Source organism: Limanda limanda, chromosome 7, assembly GCF_963576545.1.
Source record: "Limanda limanda chromosome 7, fLimLim1.1, whole genome shotgun sequence".
NCBI classification, from domain to species: Eukaryota; Metazoa; Chordata; class Actinopteri; order Pleuronectiformes; family Pleuronectidae; genus Limanda; species Limanda limanda.
Genome location: NC_083642.1, coordinates 16,330,659 through 16,351,951, shown reverse-complemented (window position 1 = coordinate 16,351,951; position 21,293 = coordinate 16,330,659). Strand labels below are relative to the sequence as shown.

Sequence of the window (21,293 nt, the reverse complement as noted above, 5' to 3'; positions counted from 1 at the left end):
CTGAAGTCAGACTTGTACTGAGGGAGAAGTGGGCAGGGCAGAGAAGTGAGACCGGTGAGAGAGTGTGTGCGTAACAGGGGCGGAGTTTGGGACTGTGTCAAAGACAGTGTGTGTGTGTGTGTGCTGAATAACCAGTAGGACTCACACCTTCTGTGAGTTGCCTCTGTCTGTTAAATCAATCCCAACAACAGAGACCAGGGGTGTGGGGGGTGTTCAGGGAGAAGTGTGCCATTTCACACCTTCCAGGGGCCAAATGGGCCTCCTCGGTTTGACCGCTGTACTGAGTGGTCACTAAACATGGATGGTGTGTGTCAATCAAAGGCAAGATGGGAGCTTCCATTGGCATGTCCAGACATGGAACATGCCTGCAGTCTGTTTATTATTGACTCACATGCTCAAACTCAACTAGTGTCATTTGGAAACATCAAGTATCTGGAAAACTTTAGGTTTCACAATTATAATGGAGCTATCGTTTTGGAAAGCAAACTACGTAGATGTTAAAAATAGCCCAAAGCTCCCTGTAATATTGAAACTGAGAGAGATAATTCATTTTAGGGTATCACACTATTAGATCATTCTGTTTTTTCTTTGTGACGTATTCGTCTTTAGCATTTCATCACATTTTGGGCAGTCGTCTGTCACAGGGAACGGAAGTCAGGATGTTTGAACTGCACATATATATGTGTGTGTATTCAAATGCTCTATTTTCCACAAGGCTATGGGTTCATGCAAACATGTCTGGTTTGCATGTTAGGTGTTTGTTTGTAAATGAGATATCTGCCATGTAAAGAGTGAAAGTCAACAAAACAAAATTGTACAAGTTTAATTTCAGGGTTTTATCTTTATTATCTTGCCGATATAGTTTAAAGTTCATTATAAAGTCAATCCCTTCAATCAAACCATTCCCATGTAGACATTTAAGGAATTTTTTAGGGTATTTGTTTTAGGTTACAGCATTGAATGTTCACACTAGTTTCCCGGCTTGTTTGCCTTAAATGATCAGAAACCAGAGGCCTTATCAGTCAGACGGAGGAGTCAAACCCTCATGATGGCCTTGTGTTTGCTCATTAATTAGGTCACTGTCTGTGTGGAGCTGCTGCGCTCTATAGTCATCATTCAATGAGAACGTGTGCTGCTCACTGTCAGGGAACTCGCTGCCAACCTGCTCGACCAGATTGTTCGAACGGATCCACCCGAGGCGGCAACAGACATCATCCTGTTCACAGCCAACTGTAGACTTCAGGAGTGGGATTGTTCTTCACTCTGTGTGATTGTTCTTCGTTTGATTGATCACACTACTCACGAAACGGTCCAGCATGTTTAATCAATGAAGAAAACTGATTGAATTACATGTGATTTAAATGAAAGTAAATCATGGATCTAATCCGAAACCAGTCCTTGGTAACGAGCCTGACTTGTTCTTCAGAATACACAAGTAAATACGTAATATTTAACTTGTGACAAACCCAAACTATAACGGATGTGTAGATGAAAGAAACAACATGGCGTATAAAATGTAGGTCATATAAATCATAAGGAGGAGAAAAATATCTCTATCATCATCAGTAATTCATCTCCTCTCGATTAAATGAGGGAATGTTTCAAATGTGGCAACATTTTGATAGTAAGCTAATTAACAAGAAACCCAAAACATATTTTTCATTTCGGTGTTACTTAAACATTTTGAATAATAATAATAACAACAATAATGAATATAATAATATAATAATAACAATAATAATAATAAACTTTATTTATTTAGCACTTTTCAAAAGACAGGGTGAAATGACTCAAGCGATTGAAAAACTGATTAAATTTAGAGAAATCATTAATCAATGGAGCGTGGACCATGCCCACATATTAAACTTTTTTATGAGACAGTAGGTACTATCAAGGATCCTGGGTTTAGTAAAAGGTTTTTTACTTAATCCATTAGATGGGATTATTGCTCTCAGGAAACTGACACTAATCATTATTTTCTCTAATATAGAACAATGCTAATAATGCACACACTCCTCTGTAATGTACTATCCTTTTCCACAGGGTAAATATGTTTAATTTAAGGGACCCTCTGAATCACTATTGTCCTTGTAGCCGTTTGAGGACTTTATATGTATTATATCTAATATGGATCCATTGACAGTAAATTGATGCTTTTACTCAGTAATCTAACTGATTACACTATGGTCCCTGTAATTCAACCCATGATGTCATCATTTGAAAACAGGTTTCTTGTCTGGCTGTGGATCATCACTGAGAAAGCAGTAAAATGAACTTGATGATACACGTAGCCGACACGATGACTCATGTCTCTTTCGCAGTATTCCATGAGGAAGGCAGCTAAGAAAAAAACTGCCAGGGATTCTCTACTGTGATGACAATCCAGTTTCAGTTAGTGGTTTCAGAAGAAATATATCATCCAGTCGTGACCAAGATTAACATCTTGGATCCAGTTCGTTCTCAAGAAATGCAACAAAGGTTTTACAAGCAAGTAACAGTTCACGAGTTCTAAAACCAGAAGTGGGGAAATCTTTCCCTAAAATGTAATTCAGTCCTGCACACACCTCCACCAAAGCCAGGTACTTCCCTTAAATTGCCAAACTGCACCAAATTGCACACACTCCAAGATATCTGTCCTCAAGAAAATGTTCAAAATGTTGAAAAACGCCCTATCTCGCAATATTAAAGAAACACCAAGTTTTGTGGTAATCTGTCTAGTAGTTTGTTAATCGTGCTTACAAACAAACAAACAAACCAACTAACCTAGGTGTGACATAACGTAAAGTAAAAAGAGAATCAAATATTAGGTGTTATAAACCTCATCATGTAAATATATTTTCACCCATGACAAGAGTGAAACATCTTACCAGATATTGCATGAATTTGCCTGAATATTGATGCATTTATTCAGTCAATGTTCTCATAGGATGAATCTTGTTTTCTGTCACTCGACAACAGCATAATTCACGAAAAACTACTTAAACTAATGAATGAAATTTCCCTTAACTTTAGTGTTTCAACTTTGAGAGGTGCTACAAGGGTGAGATGGTAAATATATAAAAAAGCTATCTAACCCTAACCCTATGTAACTGTTTATACTGTATATATTTGATATTTACTCACATGCTGTATGCAAGCACATCAGCATTCATCTTCAGTTTATAGTATCTACGTATATATAAAATGAGGCTATAAGCAATTCATTCTGTAAACAATACTCAATTACAATGGTTCACTTAAATAGAGTCGTGTTGAAGTCACATTGTTTAAAAAGCTCTACGCTGAAAAGGTTGTGACTCACACGAAAGTTAAGCTATTTCATCAACTTTCAAAAGGCAAAAAATAATCTGATGTTTTTAAAACTGGATTGCTTGTAGTATATATTTTCCATTTTTTTATAAATTGTTCTCCCAATACAAAGGAATTCAGCACCAAACTTATCGTGTACTTGACCCGTGTTGAAAGTACAACCTCAGTCTGAGGGCAGCAACTTGAAGTCCTACTTTGTGGTCTCACTAAATTTCAACCATGTTTAGGAGAGACTGATATGCGATGACCACAGGATCCCCCCCAGCCACCCACCCACACACCACCAGCTTTTAAGGGTGACTGTTGTTATATGTGGTTGAACTCCTCACATGGGATTATACAAACCAGCTTCTGCCAACGTTTTACAGACAACCATTGAGGAAAGGAGACTTGAGTTTTAACAGTAGGGAATGTGCCTGTTGTCACTCTGAGGGTAAGTACACTACAGTAGATCTCACTCCCACAGTTTCTTGTCATATTACTCACCGGGAAAAGGGAAATACCAGCTACATTTGCCAAAACCAACAGCAGACAAACAGCCCATTCTTTTCCCTGTCATGTTTTATATGGTGGGACCGACGATTCCTGAATGAGCTGTTTCCTAACAATAACCCACATGGCCATAAAAAATAATGACTTTATTTTTTGGTATGTTCCAGTTTCAGCCTTTGCTCCCAAAATAATAAACATGTCGTCCAGCCCCTCAGACCATTTACAACTGAACCAAAATCAATTATACTTCATATTTATTTCCCCCTAAAGTTGAACCCACCTGTTTCGTTTTATGAGATGAGAAGGAACCTCAAATCTATTTTCATAATGCCCTTCCCTCCGTGTATGCTGGGTTGAACTTTGGCTCTCCCCGGGAAGTCACTCGTTTGTGTTTATCCAGACTCAGCGGGTGAGAGCAGCGGTGCTAAAGTCACACCTCGGGCCACTAAACCGGAGTCTGGCTACGAGGCCCCAAACATCAGGTGTCCAACGGAGACCCCAACGTGCCAAAGTTCTCACACACGACCACCGTATAGGATTCTTAATTGGACCTCGGCCCCACTTTGAAGACAAGATCAGTCAAAGTCAGTCCGAATGTTTCAGTTTCTAGATTCGCCAGACGCCTGTTTTTGACACAGACTTTATTAGGTCTATATGATTTATATCCAAGATTACTTTTAAAAAGAAGTAACAAATATGCACATAGGATATATATTTTTTTTTTACTTGTCAATTTCCCTCTCAATATCTTAACTTGGATGGAAAGCAACATATAGTCAGTCAATGGACAGTTACAATCTTTTGCAGCTCAGAAACTGAAAGAAAAGAAGAAAAGAAAAGAAAGATTTGTTAACAAGTTAAAAATTAAGCTTTATACTTTTCCTTAACCATCAATCGTATGAATTTTATTCAAACCTAGTTTATTTGTTATACTGTTCTTTGTATCTTACATTTTCCTATCCAATAATTGATCTGTTACTATCTGTTACTATCTAACAAACATCATTCTGAATATATTCTTAAATAGTTCTGTAATGATTTTCAAACCTCTTTCAAGGCTGATAAACAATATTGAATTTCTATGGAGAAGAAGTTGAAGTTTTCTTTAAGAGAGAATTCATGAAATTATATTCAAGAATTAGCATAAGCTCAAGTGCCGTTATAACCTTATTGTATCATGCAACATCGGAATTTCTTAACCTAAAGCAATTGCCACTGACGTTTCTTTGGAGACAGGTTTGGACAGAATCGAATTAAAATTTCTACATATTGATAAAACTTCTTGTGCAATTTTAACAACACATATGCAACTGCAAGCTGTTAAGTAATTTGTGAACGTTATTGCACAAGCTTAAAATATGAATGACCCATGAATGGGAGAGATGCCCTTTGAAACCAGACGATGTAAACATGGACTGAGATACTTGATGTAGTTAAAAGGACACAGTTAAACATTTACAACAAAATGCCTGTTGGATAATCACTGGGAATTCCTGGGTTAGAACATTTCTGTTGACATTTCTTTGCTTAAGTCTCTTTTCTTTTATTTAGGCTGTGTCTCCACACAGGTCACACTAACAGGTCACCGGCGATAATCACCAGCTCACTGTCTGTTTCTGAGATTTATCTCTGAAGGCACTGATACAGTAGATAGCCGCAACACAGAGCCTGGGTCTCTGGATTACTATTCAATGTCCGGTTTTGTGGAGCATGAGTCATTTCTCTCAGACATAGATTCTTATATAGGGGGAATAAATGAGTCACTGTATTAAGGTAAGTTGTGATTGTATAAGCATCAGGTGATATAAGGATGACGGGTCCACATCAGAGGTTTCGAAAGTCTTATTGGTGTTTCCTCTTATTACAAAGCTGGGAAAAAAGTGACCCCTCACTCCACCTTAGATTAACTGAATTTCTGGATTTCCATGCGATCATGATGATTATTATGTCCCTCTGGTCGGCTCCCATAGACAACCACTTCATACACAACCTGTCAGGAGAATAGCATAAAAAGTAGTGTGATCATTCAAGAACTGCACAAGATTCCAATAACCTGAACAAGAGCTGTAGAGGTGAAAGTCGTGTGTTAACTTTGACGTTTAAATATAATCCCTGGCTGAAAATATGCTGATCTAGTTGAATTGAAAAGATGGTTAATGTTCATTTATTTCAATAGGAGAAATTACACAGCAGTCCCACAGATTAATAACTCCTTTGTGTAGCTAGCTAATGAACTGTGATGTATACAGTAATTTATATTGTTCATTTTGCTCTGCAAAGTGCTCCTGTGTTTGGTTTAGACTTCCATTTTATTTCTGATAAAGAGTTTTGTTGGGGTTGACGGATTTTCCATTACAAGCCGGCTCTTATCTCAAGTAGCATGTCGAGAAGTGTTTGCCTCTCGTAGGTGCAGCGGTGCAGCTGACACTTCAGTCCCTCCACATAGAATGACAGCATCTCCATGGCCCGATAAGGGCTTTGCAGCGGCTGACACCAGGGGAAAGGGGAGAGGCTCCGGTGGGAGGAACTGACCGCCCCCCCCCCCCCTCACCCCGGGATCAGCTGCAGCAGCTCCTCCGGAGTGAGCACACTCATATGGACAAGCTGTAAACTCATTAGCATCCTCTTGGCAGCAGAGGTGACTCGCAGCTCGAGCAATTAGTGACGCACACACACAGAAGACGGTCAGACATTCCAGAATCCTCTTTGCACACGTTGAGGTTCCTCTCATGCTTGTTATGTGGCTGTGAAATTTGAGAACATTGACAGTGGTCAGCTTGAATTCAACATTGGATGCCAATGGTAACACATGATTCATCCATGAAACTTCTCACACTGCTGTGCATACAGTATGTTCCAGAATACATGAGTAAATGGCTTCATGCATTGGTGTGCTATCAACCATCTTGGGAGCTGCAGATGTAACTTCCAAAAAAACAACTTGGCACCTTGTCTATTGTAACCAATGTGAATTCATCTCATTCTACAAAACATCCTGTCAACTTCCAAGAAATCAGGGGATCCCTGCATCATCAAATCACTCTGACCTCATATTTTCAGTAAAAGAACAACAAAAAACTGCAGCACCTCGTAGTGTTTTTACATTTGTATGTCACTCTGGCATATTTCACACGTTTCATTGCTCAGTTTATGGTTGTACTTTCTGTTCATCCTCTGGTCAAATAAGTAACATCTCTAGGATATCGAAAAAGAGTGTGTATGTGCACAGACGATGTGATGTCCTGTTAAACCAGCTTAGTGCAATCGTAGCACATTTCCCATCATTCAGAGCTGCAGTATTTTGCTGTGTTTACTGTATTAGTCCTGTTTGTATTGAGAGTGGGAGTTCATAGGTTCGAGTGCATGCAGCGGCCGCCACAGGTGTGAATGCCATGGGACTGAGGTCAAGAAGGGTAAAGTGAGAGTGTTCAGCTGTCTGCATGGATCACTGTGAAAGAGGAGTATGTTGGGAAGGTACCAAGCAACAGTGTTTAGTGAGCCTAGCAACAAACACGGTTACCGACACGGCTTTCAGTGTGCGTGTGTGTTTTTATGTGTTTTCATTGGGCATTTAACTGCCTCTCTTATCCAGAGTGACATGTAGTGAGACGCTTGCAGTACTTGGAGAGGCATTTCATTTAAAGGATATACTTTCAAATGTTGTACCGATCAGTGTGTGCGTTTGTTTATTCAAAGTCATCAAGTTATCACATCTGAAAACAACTTTATTTCCTTTTTTACAGTGTGTAGTATTGCTCCATTTCATAATAGTGCAAAATTCAATATTTTCAAGTTCCTCATAAATAACAAACATAAATAAACAAGTATCACCACATTAAACACAAACTAAAAAAGTAACAGATACATTGAAATTGCACATCCATAACTTTAGCTATCTTTTTTTAAATTTACAGTTGAATCAGCAGAATGGAGGCCAAAGTCTTGTGTGGTTTTGTGCACCTTTTGTCTTTAAGTCTGTCTCCCGGTGACTTTACAGAATCACGGCATCTCCATAAGACCATCACAGCCCCGATTCTACTGGGTCCACTCTAACGCATAGATGTCCAAAGTAAACAGATCCAGATCAACAAATCCTTCAAAATAAGGAGAAAAAAAAGGCAACTTCCTAGAAGTCTGGAATGAAATTATCACTGCGCTACACATGAACTGAACTGACACCAGGTATTGACTCTTAACTGAGACAAGACTCATGTTGTGATTCATTTATTTTAGAAAATGCAAGTTCGGTGGCGATTATTGGAAATCACTGGTAGAACCACTTGTACTATAGCCAGTGTAGTTGTTATAATTATACAGTTGTTTGTAGTTCAACTTGGATCAATTTAAAAAATGAGGTAATAAAACAAGACACTACACTTGATGGAGTGTAGAGGGAAATATGACAGCACCAAGTGTCGACCACGTGACTCTTTCTGGTCAAGTGTTGGTAAACTGAAGATAAACTACAGTAGTACACACTTTGTTATGCATTTTAGGCTGTTACGTGTGCAGTGATCACGCTCTGTGTCTTTTTAAATGCAATAGAGACGCAGGATTAAATAAAACATAGTCTTTTCACTGACTGGTCAATAGGTGTGAGGCAAATTAAGCTTTTTGCACAAATGTAGTAAACATGTGTTCCGGTGTGAGATCATGCTTGTGGCAGTGAAGAAACATTAAGAAATGCAAATTAAATCCTGCATATCAAAATGCAACTATCAGTCCTCTCAGGAGAAACCCAACAAATTCCTCTCACACCAACATTCTCTTTGTCATTTCCATTGATGGTTTGCACATCACACACATAAATTATTATATATTAATAACACTCTTAAATAGGCATAGGTCTGATCTGTGTCCTTCTATAAGCATCTTTAAAAACTGAATATATTATCATTTATACATTTTATGAATAAATACACTTCAATATAGTTCTGTTTTTGGATGAAAAAAGGATCCAAACTCATTTGCAGAACTGAGGGTGGAGCTTCTCTGCACGCTGGTTTCCATGCTCTCTTGCAGTGTGGGAAGGGTTTAGAGCATTGCCTGTGACTGCCACCTAGTGTGGCATGGCAGCACTACAACATTTTATCCTCCCGCAGGGAGTCTATGCCAGTACGTAAACATGCATGGTTTCACCAATCGAACGTTACATTCCAAAAGTAAAATCATTCTGTTTTTCTTTTTTTATACATTTTAGAAATCCATCTAAATAAAAATCTTGCAGAAGACGGCAACATCAAACCCAAAACATTTACGTCACACATGACAGAAGTACCCACCACGTTTCATGAGTGGGTCAATGAGTGGTGGGGAAAAAACCAGGAGCTTGAGGAAAGAGCGGTCAAAGTTTACACATCTTGATCCAGGAATATCTTGAAGAGAGAGGGAGCTGGTATCTTTATGGTGGAGCTGTACCACGGACATTCAGGCATCCAGAGTCCATTCCAGAATTACTGGCTCTTGGTAAAAAATTGCCAGAGTGGTTTAACCATTTTTTCAGAGATTCTGATTTAGAATTCATGACTTATGTTGCATGTTTTAACGAGATGGTCAGCAAATATTTACCAAGAGTGCCACTAATTATTGATGGTACTGTATTAACCGAACCAGGCATTTCCCCTTTTTCTCTACGCCCTCCTATCCATTTACCTGTCCCCTCCCATCCTCCGCTCCTCCTCACCATCTCAAACCGAGCAGTTGCGCCTCTTCCCAGAGCCAGCCTGGGCTGTAGCAGCAGAGGCTAAGCTCAGCCAAGTGGTGACCCCGTGTCAAAGACTGGTGGAGGAAACCGAGAGGGTGGGTGAGGAGGGTGGTGGGAAATTCAGCAGCTCCAGAACGGCCACGCCCACGCTACTGCGCCGCGTGAACATGCAGGAGGCCGCCACCCACTTGTTGCTGCGCGGGTTGTACTTCTCAATGGAGTTGAGACTGGAACTGCCATCGTTGCCTCCCACTGCGTATAACCAGCCGTCCATAGACACCAGGTCATGGGTGCTCCTGGAAACAGAGAAATCTCAATGTTTTCCATTTCATTTTGATAATTCTTCATTCATCACAGTCCAAAGATATGCAGATTAAGGTTAGGTAAATTGGAGACTTTGAATTGTCCTTATGTGTGAATGTGTTTTTGTGGTACACTGGCGACCTGGGGTGCACCACGCCTCTCGCCTAATATCACCTGGAATTGGCTCCTCCTCCCGCTGCAACCCTCAAAGGACGTGTGGTATAGATAATGGATGGGTAGACTTATTACAGAGTGCGAGTAGACATTTGTGCTTGGTGACTGACACTGAATGCAGTGTCTGCTTTGAATTACTTTCATATTGTGATATTCCACTGAAAAAGAGATTGGGACAGAAATATTCTAAAATTAGATGTACGAGTCATACAATGACATATGATCCTGTCATACAGTTTGAGGCCAAAAGGAACTACCAATTATAATTTAACTTCATTATAGAAGCGGGTCTTTGGAAGTTGGGAGAGACAATAAAACTGAACATTTTCTTTATCTGTCGTCAACAATGATTTATTGTTTTTCCAATATTTTAACATCAGCTTGTGCCAAATGTGTTTTGAGAGCGACAGGTGAGCGGTGAACACAGTGTGATGTTTGGTCTGTGTAAAAGGAGCCTCTCAGCAACTGGATATAAAAGCACCTAAAGCCACACTGATGATTAACACATGAGTTATTTATGGGGCTGCACAGTCAACAGGATCCTGCAGAAGCCTTGAAACATCCCAGACATTAGCCTCTTAAACCCAGCCTGTTCATGGCAGGAACGTTGCACCTTTATTACGTCTCGCCATTCTGTATAAGAGGCACAGGGCGGGTCATAGACACAGAGGTGGGTAACCGTCTAGGTAAAAGGGAGAGTTGGTGTGGCGAGACACGTGTAAACACTGTTGTGTTACACATCACACCTCTAGGTACGGATCGACAGCACAGCATCAGAAATCGCACACTTGGTCGGCAACATACTGGGTTTGTTTGGTTCAGTAAAAATAAGCAAAGTTCTTTCTTAATGGCAATATAGTGTTCAAATAAGAGGCCGAGTGTTTGTGTGTGTGTGCGTGTGTGTGGGGCCAGGGGAATATCTGGATTGTGCTGATGCGTCCTGACATCACAGACTGCTTCGTCTCCCTCTCTGATTGATGCTGTATCAGAGTGTGCATGCAAGCCTGCATCAATAGACAAACTTGCTTTGACAATCACCTGCGAGACAACTTTCATCTTCTAACAAAAAGAAACTACTGTTGTGGAAAAGTAAAGAATGATCAGGGCTCCCATCCCTTGAATCGAAAAGATTTTCCACTAGGCAAAATTATCACAGTAGGTGTTTTCTTATGAGAAACTCAGAAAAGACTGCAGTGTTAAGGCAAGATTGGTGACTTGGAATTGGAATCATAGAACCCGGTTGTCCTGATGGCTTAGCTGTGTATTACTCAATCACATTTCCTGGATCCACCTCAGCTCCTTTGTCATATGTCATTTGTCCTAACATCTTTTTGCTGACGTGCTCAAATATACAGGTCAGATAAACAAATGCAAAAAACATATATTTTTAGTAATAGAAATGAAGCTTGACATGCGTAATGTAATTGTGTAACTTTAACACAAGGTGCCTTTGGTACAGACTGGTATGGGGCCTGCTCATTTTTTGCAGCAGTTAAACTTAGTAGCTCAGCTTTTGTAATATAACAAGTAGGAACAGATTAGGCTGCAAGCTGCTTTCTCACCTCTCTGGTGGCTCTGGTTGCTCACTTCTCTCAAACAATGGAACCAGTCTTCCAAACATTTATCTCTGAATGATGCTTGTATTTCTTGTGCAGTTTTGATCTTGAGTTGTAGCAGTTGAAAATGTTTTGGTGCATTGTTCAAAGTGGGTAAACTTCATTCCAATTCTTTCCTTATCGTACTTTAAACTGCTGCGAAGACGTACTTCTTTTTAACTGCCCTTAGACAGTTCTGTTCATATCAAAGTGAGTTGTTTCCAGACTAACCTGCGGATGTTCATGGGGGCCACCCCCTCCCAGGTGTTGGCCTTGGGGTTGAACCGCTCCACCGAGTTCAGGCAGCTGGTGCCGTCATTCCCCCCTGCGACATACAGCATGCCGTCCAGCACGGCCACCCCGGCACTGCTGCGCCGACTCAGCATGTTGGCTATGGCTGTCCATGTGTTGCTCTGTTCATCAGATCAAGAGACAGTGGATTGGTCACATGCTCATACATTCCTCCATAATGCCATATGTTTTCTTCTGCATTCACATTCCACACCTGGCAACAGACATCTTCCTCTGATGATAAATTTAACAGCATACAACTTACCTGCGGGTCATATTTCTCCACTGTTGCGAGATGTGAGGAGCTGTCATAACCTCCTACTGCGTACAAGCTGCTATCTGGAGGGGGAAAGGGAGTAAACACTCAGAATGTAAATATTAGGATTTGAGTACCAAAAGGTACAACTCCCCCTTGATTTTAGACATTTAAAATGTAGACTGTAAAATGTAAACATAAAGTTGAACAGTATGTTCACAGTAATGTGTTTTCTGCCCATTTCCTACCCAGAGTTGCGACTCGGACATATCTTCTGCGGGTGCTCATGGCAGCAATTGAGGTCCATGTACTAGTCAGAGGGTCATAGCGCTCAGCACTGAGAGAAGAGAAAAACCCTTTCAATTCAATATAATGACTTCACTATATAAATTAACTGTCTTTAAGATCTATCTGGTCTCGAAAACACACAAAAAAGCTAAAACACTGCACTAAATCACAGCTTCGAACTATAATTGTCTGTGTGTACCTGTTGAGACAGGAAGCCCCATCATAACCTCCTGCAGCGTACAGCAGGCCGTGTAGTACAGCTACACCCAAACAGCTCCGTCGTGTTCCCATGGAAACCTCAGGCTGCCAGGAGTTGGTGATGGGGTCGTAAGACTCCACAGTTGCCAGGTCTGAGGTGCCATCATACCTGAGGAGATTTGGATGTAAATTAATCAGAAAAGGCTTTTTGATGATTAACATAGCAAATGTTGCCTCGAATCATCTTTTCATAAATATGCAACGCATGGCAACAGTCGACTTTAAAAGCTATTTTTAAAAGACTTACCCTAACACTTTATCCAAAGGACGCAGCTGTTTAACCTTTGCATATCTATCACTCAGGATTCTATTAAATAGTCGAAACATCTGAATATACCACCTTCCAATCCTCTTTACAAAAATCAGGTTTAGTTAATAACACAACGTTATGTTTGTTTGAGTGATGAGATGGTTGCTTGCTAGAAATTAACAGCATCACTTACCCTCCAACAGCATAGAGTCTGTTGCCAATAGCTGCCACGCCCACCCGTGCCCGCCGAGTGGACATGGACGCCACCATGTGCCAGCGGTCTGTCCTGGTGTCGTAAGCCTCACAGTCTCCATGGATGGCAAACAAGCTGCCACCGCCTGGGGCACACAGCAACAAAACCCCATTTTAACATCAAGCAGTGTAGTGGTGGTGGCGAAAGTGTGGCATCATTTCAGGGATCGTTGTTCTGGTTGTCAGGTTATTTTGGCTGAGAGACCCAAAAAGACTCCTGGCTTAGAATGAATGGATGATGATATTCTCATGAACTGCACAAACAAGTATGTTGTAATTGCAAATGAACAGCTTTAGGCTCCAGACAAAATAAGGAACTGTACTCGAATTGCTATGATTTAGTTGTAAGTGACTTTGGGATTATGCAAGGCTTCAGCATGTAAAACATAACTACATTAAACTGACTTTCTTTTCTCAAACAACTTAACTAAAAAAGACAAATGATATTATCTCTGAGTCAAAAAGCAGGAAGTGGCTTTCAGTGCTTGTTTCATTCAAATCTCGTGGTGAATCAGATTTTCCACTTTTCTTTTTGAAACACATAGTATAATGTCTACGATACATGACTACATGATACAATACTGCGTAACTACCAGACAAGATCGGATATAATTATTTCACCCTTTTTTATCTCCCAGCTACATAAATACTCATATTTTTATAGTTTCTGAGTGACATGGGATGTGCCCCCAAAGTCTACCCTGGTAGGTACCACACTGACCAACAGCAAAGAGCACGGGGCTGGCGCCCTCACAGCGACGCAGGCGTGTTCGGCTGTTGCTGAGGACGCCCCTCTGCTCAGGCATCAGGTGGTACTTCAGGGCCTCGATCAGCAGGTCCTTGCACTCAGAGTGATGTCGCACCAGCAGCTCCGTGTCAACATTGCTCATTAGAAAGTCTCGCTTCAACAGTGGCAGCCTTACACACTTCATCAGCTGACAGGGACAGAGAATGGTGGGAGGTCAATTCAGATTAAGATGGGGAAAGGTGGTGTTAAGTACCTTATCGTCTAACTAAAACAGTTCAGAGTTGAGACATCATGTCTGGTGAGATGGAACCAGTCTTACCCATGGTACATGTTGCCTGCGACCATCTACATCATGTTTCACCCAACTCAACACGGACCGGTACACTTCCTCCTCAGATGGCACATTGAGATTATCACTGGAGATCAAGTCCAGGACCTGGATGAGGGAGAACAAAGCCGATTTTATATAATGTTTACATAAATTATTTCATCAGATGTAAATCTACAGTGCCATTAATTTAACTGTAACCATCCAAAAAGCCGTACAGCAGCATTTGCTTGTGAAAAAAGGACAGTGAAAGATCTGTTTCAAGACAGGAAAACATTGTCTTGGCCCCAGACAGTGTTAGTTTCGGTATGTTGTACCTGAATTTGTCTGCTGAGCTGTTGCCTCTGTTCCTTCCTCTTATCTTCTCTCTCCCCTGACCTGATACTCTTTATACTGACTGAATGGTGGCTAAACAAATAATTTTAGGCACCATTTTAACTTGGACCATTCCAGCATTAATGCCTGTGTGCCACTGTAAGGGCTTTATGTGTGTAGTGGTGCTGTGATATATTTTAAGTAAGTATTATGTGTATGTGTGTTTCTGTGGCACGACCGAGTGCTGCAGTCCGAGTGGCTGGTTGGCACAAGTCCCAGATCAACCTAAAGCTGGCAGGCCTGGGTGGGGCCAGAGCAGCCAGCTGCTGCTGCTGCTGTCGTCTTCCCCGGGCAGATCAGGGCAACAGTTTATAGCCTAACAGCCTCCACTAATCCAAAGTCACACAGAGAAATACTGCTACTGTTGCTACTGCTGCTGCCCCACCCTGCAGTCCCTTTTACGACTGCATGCATAAAAGTGTGTGTGTTTATGTAAAGATGTAAAGAAAAGGAAGACAGCATGAATGAAAAGAGGTTGATGCACGAGACACCTATGCACACAGCAATAACAATTTGTTCATCCATTGTTTTCTTCGAAATGTCACACGTGTAATGCAACATCTGCAAAGCATCACCAAAGTAAACTAGTGAATATCCTGCCATGCTTTTCTACATCCTTCACAGAACAATGAAAGAAATATGGGGCATATTTCACAGCTCCTTGAGCTCAGAGCAGCCCGGATATAAACGCAAATCTGCTGAAGATTTATCACAGTCACAGAACAACTGCAGACAGATTGGGGGGAAAAGGAACATTAAAAAGTAAAACAGAAGAGTGGAGACGAATAAAAGAAAATCGTCTCTTTTTAATCTGGCTTTATGCTTCTTAACTTTAACGGACTGCGCCCACACACGCACATTGCAGATCCAGTCTTGAGGCTTTGAAGGCCACAGACAGAGCGGGTGAAGCTCCCTGAGCACAGTCTCTTCACTGCTGTGGGGATTTATTCTAAGATAGGGAACAAGATAAAGGGGAAGTGATGTTGGCAGCTGCTCTTCTCACCGAAACTTTAATTAATACTAACCTCACTTGGCTCAACCAAAATACATTCGCTTGAAACAGACGCCGTTTCATAAAAGAGAGGATGTTTTCTAACTCTGCCAAGGAGGTCAAGTTTTCCCCTCTCCATTTTGTTTGTAAAATTTTCACTTTCTTTAACATTGTTTGATAGAGCTTTTTCAACATGTTCACAATTTTTCCAGAGAATAATTCATGGATCTTGGTGAGAAAAATATCGAGGAAACTGATCTATAAGCATGTGAAATTTGGTGCAGCTTGATTGAATTTAAGGGGACTGTTGGGTCTAGACTGAGTCATTCTCTCTACTATGTGCCATTCAAGTGTCTCTTTAATATAATGGGCTTTTAGATTGTGTATGCTATTTTGAGGCCAATAAAATCCAAAGCATAAAAAAAAATTTCAAAAAAATGTAAAAAGTTAAAAAGACTTTGAAAACAACGTCCCATTCATGACCTCTCAGGAATTTTCACATAACTAACGAGTTAAAGGTATATTCAGAATTGTAGGGCAATGTTTTGATACTCATACTTGAAATCATAGGCCGGTTTACCTCCTGTAAAAATGAACGAGAATCCCTTATCACCAGGCTTGTGAATCAACCTACAGTGGCAGCAGGTCCCTGTCCTGTGTGTTGGTTTTGGGGGGTGGGGCAACCACTTTGTTGACCTTTTAGCAGCCTGTGCCTTTTTGTTTCTTTAACCTTTATTTAACCGGGGCAGTTTCTCAGAAAACAATGCTTTCTTATTTTAGGAATTCTCTGGCTCACTACACACTCACTAACAATCAGCCGCTGTCTGATCTACTGTCAGCTGGGCCACTCTAGGGAGTAGCTGGTTTTCTGTGCCTTGCTCAACGCCACTTCAGCAGTTTATTCTGATAGTTTTGGGAATTCAGTAAGAAACCGTTTGGCCACTGCTGCTCCACTTGGTGGCTCTTACTGAACTAGCTTGAATAAAAATCTAACCTGAATCCCCCCGAAAACCTGAACTAAATTTAAAAAAAACATCAGAGAGGTAAGCAACACTGTCACTTCTATTAACAGCACAGACGCTGTGATAATGTCGCTTGTTTTACCTAATTACCACATCCAGGACAGGAACCACAGCTTTGTTGCTGCTGAGCCAAACTCAGGAATAAGAGATAATTTGGCCAAGTTCATTTGCCAGATCAGGGGAGTTATTTATGAGGGTTGCAGGGGACACGACCCTGCACTTTTTAACGGTGAATGCTGTTTTTTCAATAGGAGTACATATTATCTCTCTGAGATGAGGGACAATCTGTTTAAAGGACTTTAGTTGGTTTCATCCAACATCCCAGCTAAACTAAATACACTCGGCCTGGTGTGTGAATAGACGTACATACTGGCACAAGAACAAAGCAACAGACCTACTTCCTACCTCCAAGTCCCCCATGAGTTGCAACAGAGGACAGTCTGACATGGGCAACAGTGGCTGGGACTTGGCTCGGCTTGTCTCCATGACAACCGCAGCGTATTTAATAGATGTACCCCCGCAGCTGGATCAGCAGGGGTTACACTCGGTTAAGGGAACCTTTACGTTTGGATAGAAATTTTGTCCAGGGTGGAAAAGGAGAGACTTCGAGACTAGAATAAATGTCTTTGAAAGAATTTGAAAATATACTTTCTTACTTACAATGCCAATCATGACAGAATATTACGCTCTTAATCCAACTTGACCGAGATACACTTGTCATGAAATCAGTTGCATAACTGGAGGTATATCTGTAGCAAAATAGTGTTGTAATTATTTTTTGTTAATTGCTATAAGAATCTATAATAACAAAAATGGCACAAATGAAGAAGTGTTGTCATGGTTCTGTAATTTTTAGCCCACAATTTTCCTGGGTATAAAAAATCTACAATGATAAACATCAACTAGGCTTACTGGCCAATTAAAACTTTGTGATTGCATGTAAACTTTCTAGAGTGATGTAAAAGTAGTGTGCAGCCGTGACTCGAGGTTATCAACCCCTTCCAAAAAGAGAAGAGACTAAGTGTGGATGACACAATCTATTAGGTTGGCTGACAAAACAATATTCACGGGAGATCATGTTGGGATGTCGTATCACTTTAGTGTTCAACTTAGCTAATTGTTAGCCATAGAAAATAGCATTGTGGAATTAATATGTTATGCTTTTTCAAATGAACACGCTCAGTCCATCACTGTGCTTCACTCAATACATGAATTCCCACTTCACTAATGTTAATTATGCAGGGAATTTAGGATATCATTCATATGTGCTGCATGCCTTTAGCTATTTAGCTACACATATGAACAATTGGTGATTTACTTTGAGAGGGTAGATCAGTTGCTGCTAAACAAAATAACAGGAAACCTATGAAGCAGCCTGTTTCACCAGATGTTCTGTTAGCCGGCATGGGGTTGCATAATTGAAACCGTTCACTTGACATTCAACGTCTATATCTGGAGAATGTGTCACAGACATGAAAAATGTTTGAAGACGCCACATGGGTTATAATTACACATTATGTAAATAAGTTACCAGAACTGCAGTAGTTTACCAACTGTTTTCTGTACCAACACCTTTGAGATTGAATTTTCACCCCTGTGCCTGATAGAATATTCCATGGCAGCAACAAGAAACAGTGATTGATGCAGCTAGCTGATATTTTCTAATGAGTGTTAAAAACACGACATGCTGATGGGCATTTCCCTCAGGCAAGTCTGTGGGGAGTTGAAAACAGGATTGGATACAACTGTGCCAATAGACAAGGTTATAAAATGCTTCTCAGTATTACTCCATGTTTTCTTTTGTTCCGTTTGTCACAAAATAAACTCAGACGAGGTCGTAACCAGAATGTTTTGTCTATCATGTTCACCATAAACATCTGGCTTTTGTCTGCAATGAGAATAGAAACAATCTTCATTCATTTCCAGGTCCAATGACTCTGCACATTTTTGTGGTAAAGGAGGTATAAAAAAACGCAAAAAGCAATTTCCATTAGACAGCTTTACCAACAACTGTTAATTTCCCACCATAAATATGCCACCTATGTTTTCTATAAAGTACTATCTTGTAGAAGACACAGCAGCAGTCATAAAAAGTATCATGCTTACCTGTTTCAGTGGCAGCAGCATGAACTCTTCTGTCTTGGACACCTCCACAAAATGCTGCAGGACATACTTGTGTGCTGATTTGAGCAGGTCGCTGCAGGAGTGTGTGTCAGCAAAGCCTCGGATGCCCAGGCAGTTAGAGGGGTCCAGCTGGCTGAGGAGGAATTTACAGCAGGCGTCCCGCACCCCGATGAGCTGCAGTAGACTTGCTGCTGGGAGCAACGTCTGGCGATTACAGGTGGAAATACATCATGAGTCTGATTGAACCCTAATGGTAGATAGGGGTGGGTCAAAGCAAAAGTCTGATACAACAATTTGTTCTATAAATCGGAAATCATCAGCCTTACCTGCACATTTCCTTCCCCGACCACAATCTCAGCTGTGTAGGCATACTGGACTAGCTGCTCCAAAGCCTGAGAGTCGATGTCATGAAGGGTCACGTGGGTCTGCCGACTCTCCGACATCTCATCTGCATCTCACACAATGACAGTGGTTACAATTCTCCTAGAGTTATATGCCGTAAAAGCTGACTGATATAATTGCCTCCCTGTTCAATCATACTGACACACAGCAGCTCCTAATGTACACCGGGCAGCTGCCAAATATCAGCACACTTCATTTGTTGATGTCCATTTAATCAGTTTTAACTGGATGACTAAATGTAAACCATCTTCTCCTATGTGCGTGTTAGTGCTTAACAGTGGGTCAGAAGGTTTCATGTTCCATCTCCTGAAGGTTGAAGAAATCACAAACACAGTATCTACAGGAGAGCTGCCATTGCCGCTTAGCTGATAGTAAAAGATCAACGGTCTCTGTGAAAATGGGACAGTTAGTGAGCGGGTCAGATGAGAGGCAGCCCTGGAGACTCATTGTTCCCTAACAAAGGTCTAGAACCGGGAGGAAATCTGAGACAAACACACACCTCATTAGACCACCTGTGCCACAGACAGGATGAAGGGGAAGGAAACGGTGATGCTGGGAGGATGAGGTGCACTCACTGCACACACAAATTGTGCTGTCATCAAACTATGAGCAACAATGCAATTGTATGTGCAGTTTAACGTCGGACGCATGAACATGATGGGCTTTATGGGCATTCAGAGATGAAAGCACAAAGTGAAGTGGAGACAGGCGATGTTTAGAGGAATACAAGCTGGACAAGATGGGCTTAACTTACTGGTAAACATAGCGTGGAAGTAGGGGCTGCAGGAGGCCAGCACCACTTTGTGCGCCTTGATTTCTTTGTTGGAGACATGGAGCACAATGTCACACAGCAGGCCACGCTGTCGCATCCGGTTCATGGACACGAACGAGTCGTGGTAGTGCCGCTTAGAGTTGTGCGAGATGCTGTGCCCATCGCGGTTGAGCAACTGCATGCCCCCCTCCATCATGGTGCCTGATGTGGCGGTCGCAGGCCTGGGCCACACTCTGGCCAACTGAAACCCCGAGAAAACCGTTTTAATGTCAGTTAATGCAAACGTCACCGTCCTGCAAAAACGTCTTCAGACATCAGAAAAGTCAGAAGAGCTTTGTCTATCTGTGGGGATGCAGGTGTAATGACAGATGTCCTGAGCAATCATTGTACCTACAGTTATTGTTATGGCATGCATCTTGACAGCTAAGACATGACACCTACCAACATGATGGAAAGATCAGTACCATTACAAAGCGTTGGCTGGCCTCATTACTTGAGATTCACTGTCAAAACTGATTGAATACAATTATGACAACAGACAGAGTGTCAAACAGGACTTTTACTTAAACTCAAATCAACGCTGGCTTCTCATCCATTGGACTGTCTTGGTTTATTATTGCAGCGACCTCTGACTAACAGGTTTAATTCCATGAGAATCAGCAGCCAACTCCCACCACCTCCTCATCCCAGCTGCAGCCTCTGTTAGGCAGGGCAGGAGGAGAGGAGGATGCAGCCTGAGTTTGCTTTTTTTTCTTTGTACACTCAGCTGCTTTGCTCTCGGATGGAGAACCCACTTCAGGACGTTGCATAACCATCGTCACGCAGCATATCAGAAGTTGCAGTCAGAGGAATATTTAGGATGCTCTGAGGTAAACCCAAATAAAATAAATATCACATGCCAAAATAAATTCAAGCAAGGTACCCCCAGCTCAACTGACGAAAGGCTTACAAATAGATACTTTATCAGAATATTCTTATTCGAGCGAGTACATCCTGCAGTGGGATGTAGATGAATCTTGGGCTTTTAATTGTGATTTATTTTCAATTTAAATTCACCAAACATGTTTGTTAATACAAAGAAAAATGTATGCTACCGTAACTCAATATAGAGAAACAAAACTGAGCAAAAAAGCTCCCTCTACAACCTCCTGAGTCAAATATTGGAATATTAATCACTTCAAATTCTGAGAGAAATTAGTGATTGTGTTTAAGTTTCACATTCCTCTCCAGTCCAGCACACAAATGTCTGAGGATCAGTGCATCATAATAATGTCGTCATCTGTTCAGATCCACTCATTCAACTGAACACCTGTCCCGCAGAGGTCCATCGTCTCAAATGTCACAACAGCTGTCTGGCGT

At 41.2% G+C, this 21,293-nt stretch overlaps 1 protein-coding gene across 1 annotated transcript; it reads right to left on the bottom strand.

Moving 5' to 3' along the window:
- Positions 1 to 7,549: 7,549 nt before the first annotated feature.
- Positions 7,550 to 20,165, bottom strand: klhl17 (kelch-like family member 17). Its single transcript, XM_061075488.1, has 11 exons — positions 19,917 to 20,165; positions 19,087 to 19,208; positions 18,743 to 18,964; positions 14,240 to 14,356; positions 13,894 to 14,107; positions 13,114 to 13,258; positions 12,612 to 12,779; positions 12,373 to 12,461; positions 12,134 to 12,207; positions 11,809 to 11,990; positions 7,550 to 9,801 (listed from the first exon to the last, which is right to left on the bottom strand). Exons 1-11 carry the CDS (start codon positions 20,128 to 20,130, stop codon positions 9,573 to 9,575), a joined length of 1,776 nt encoding a protein of 591 aa, XP_060931471.1. The 5' UTR covers positions 20,131 to 20,165; the 3' UTR covers positions 7,550 to 9,572.
- Positions 20,166 to 21,293: the final 1,128 nt, after the last annotated feature.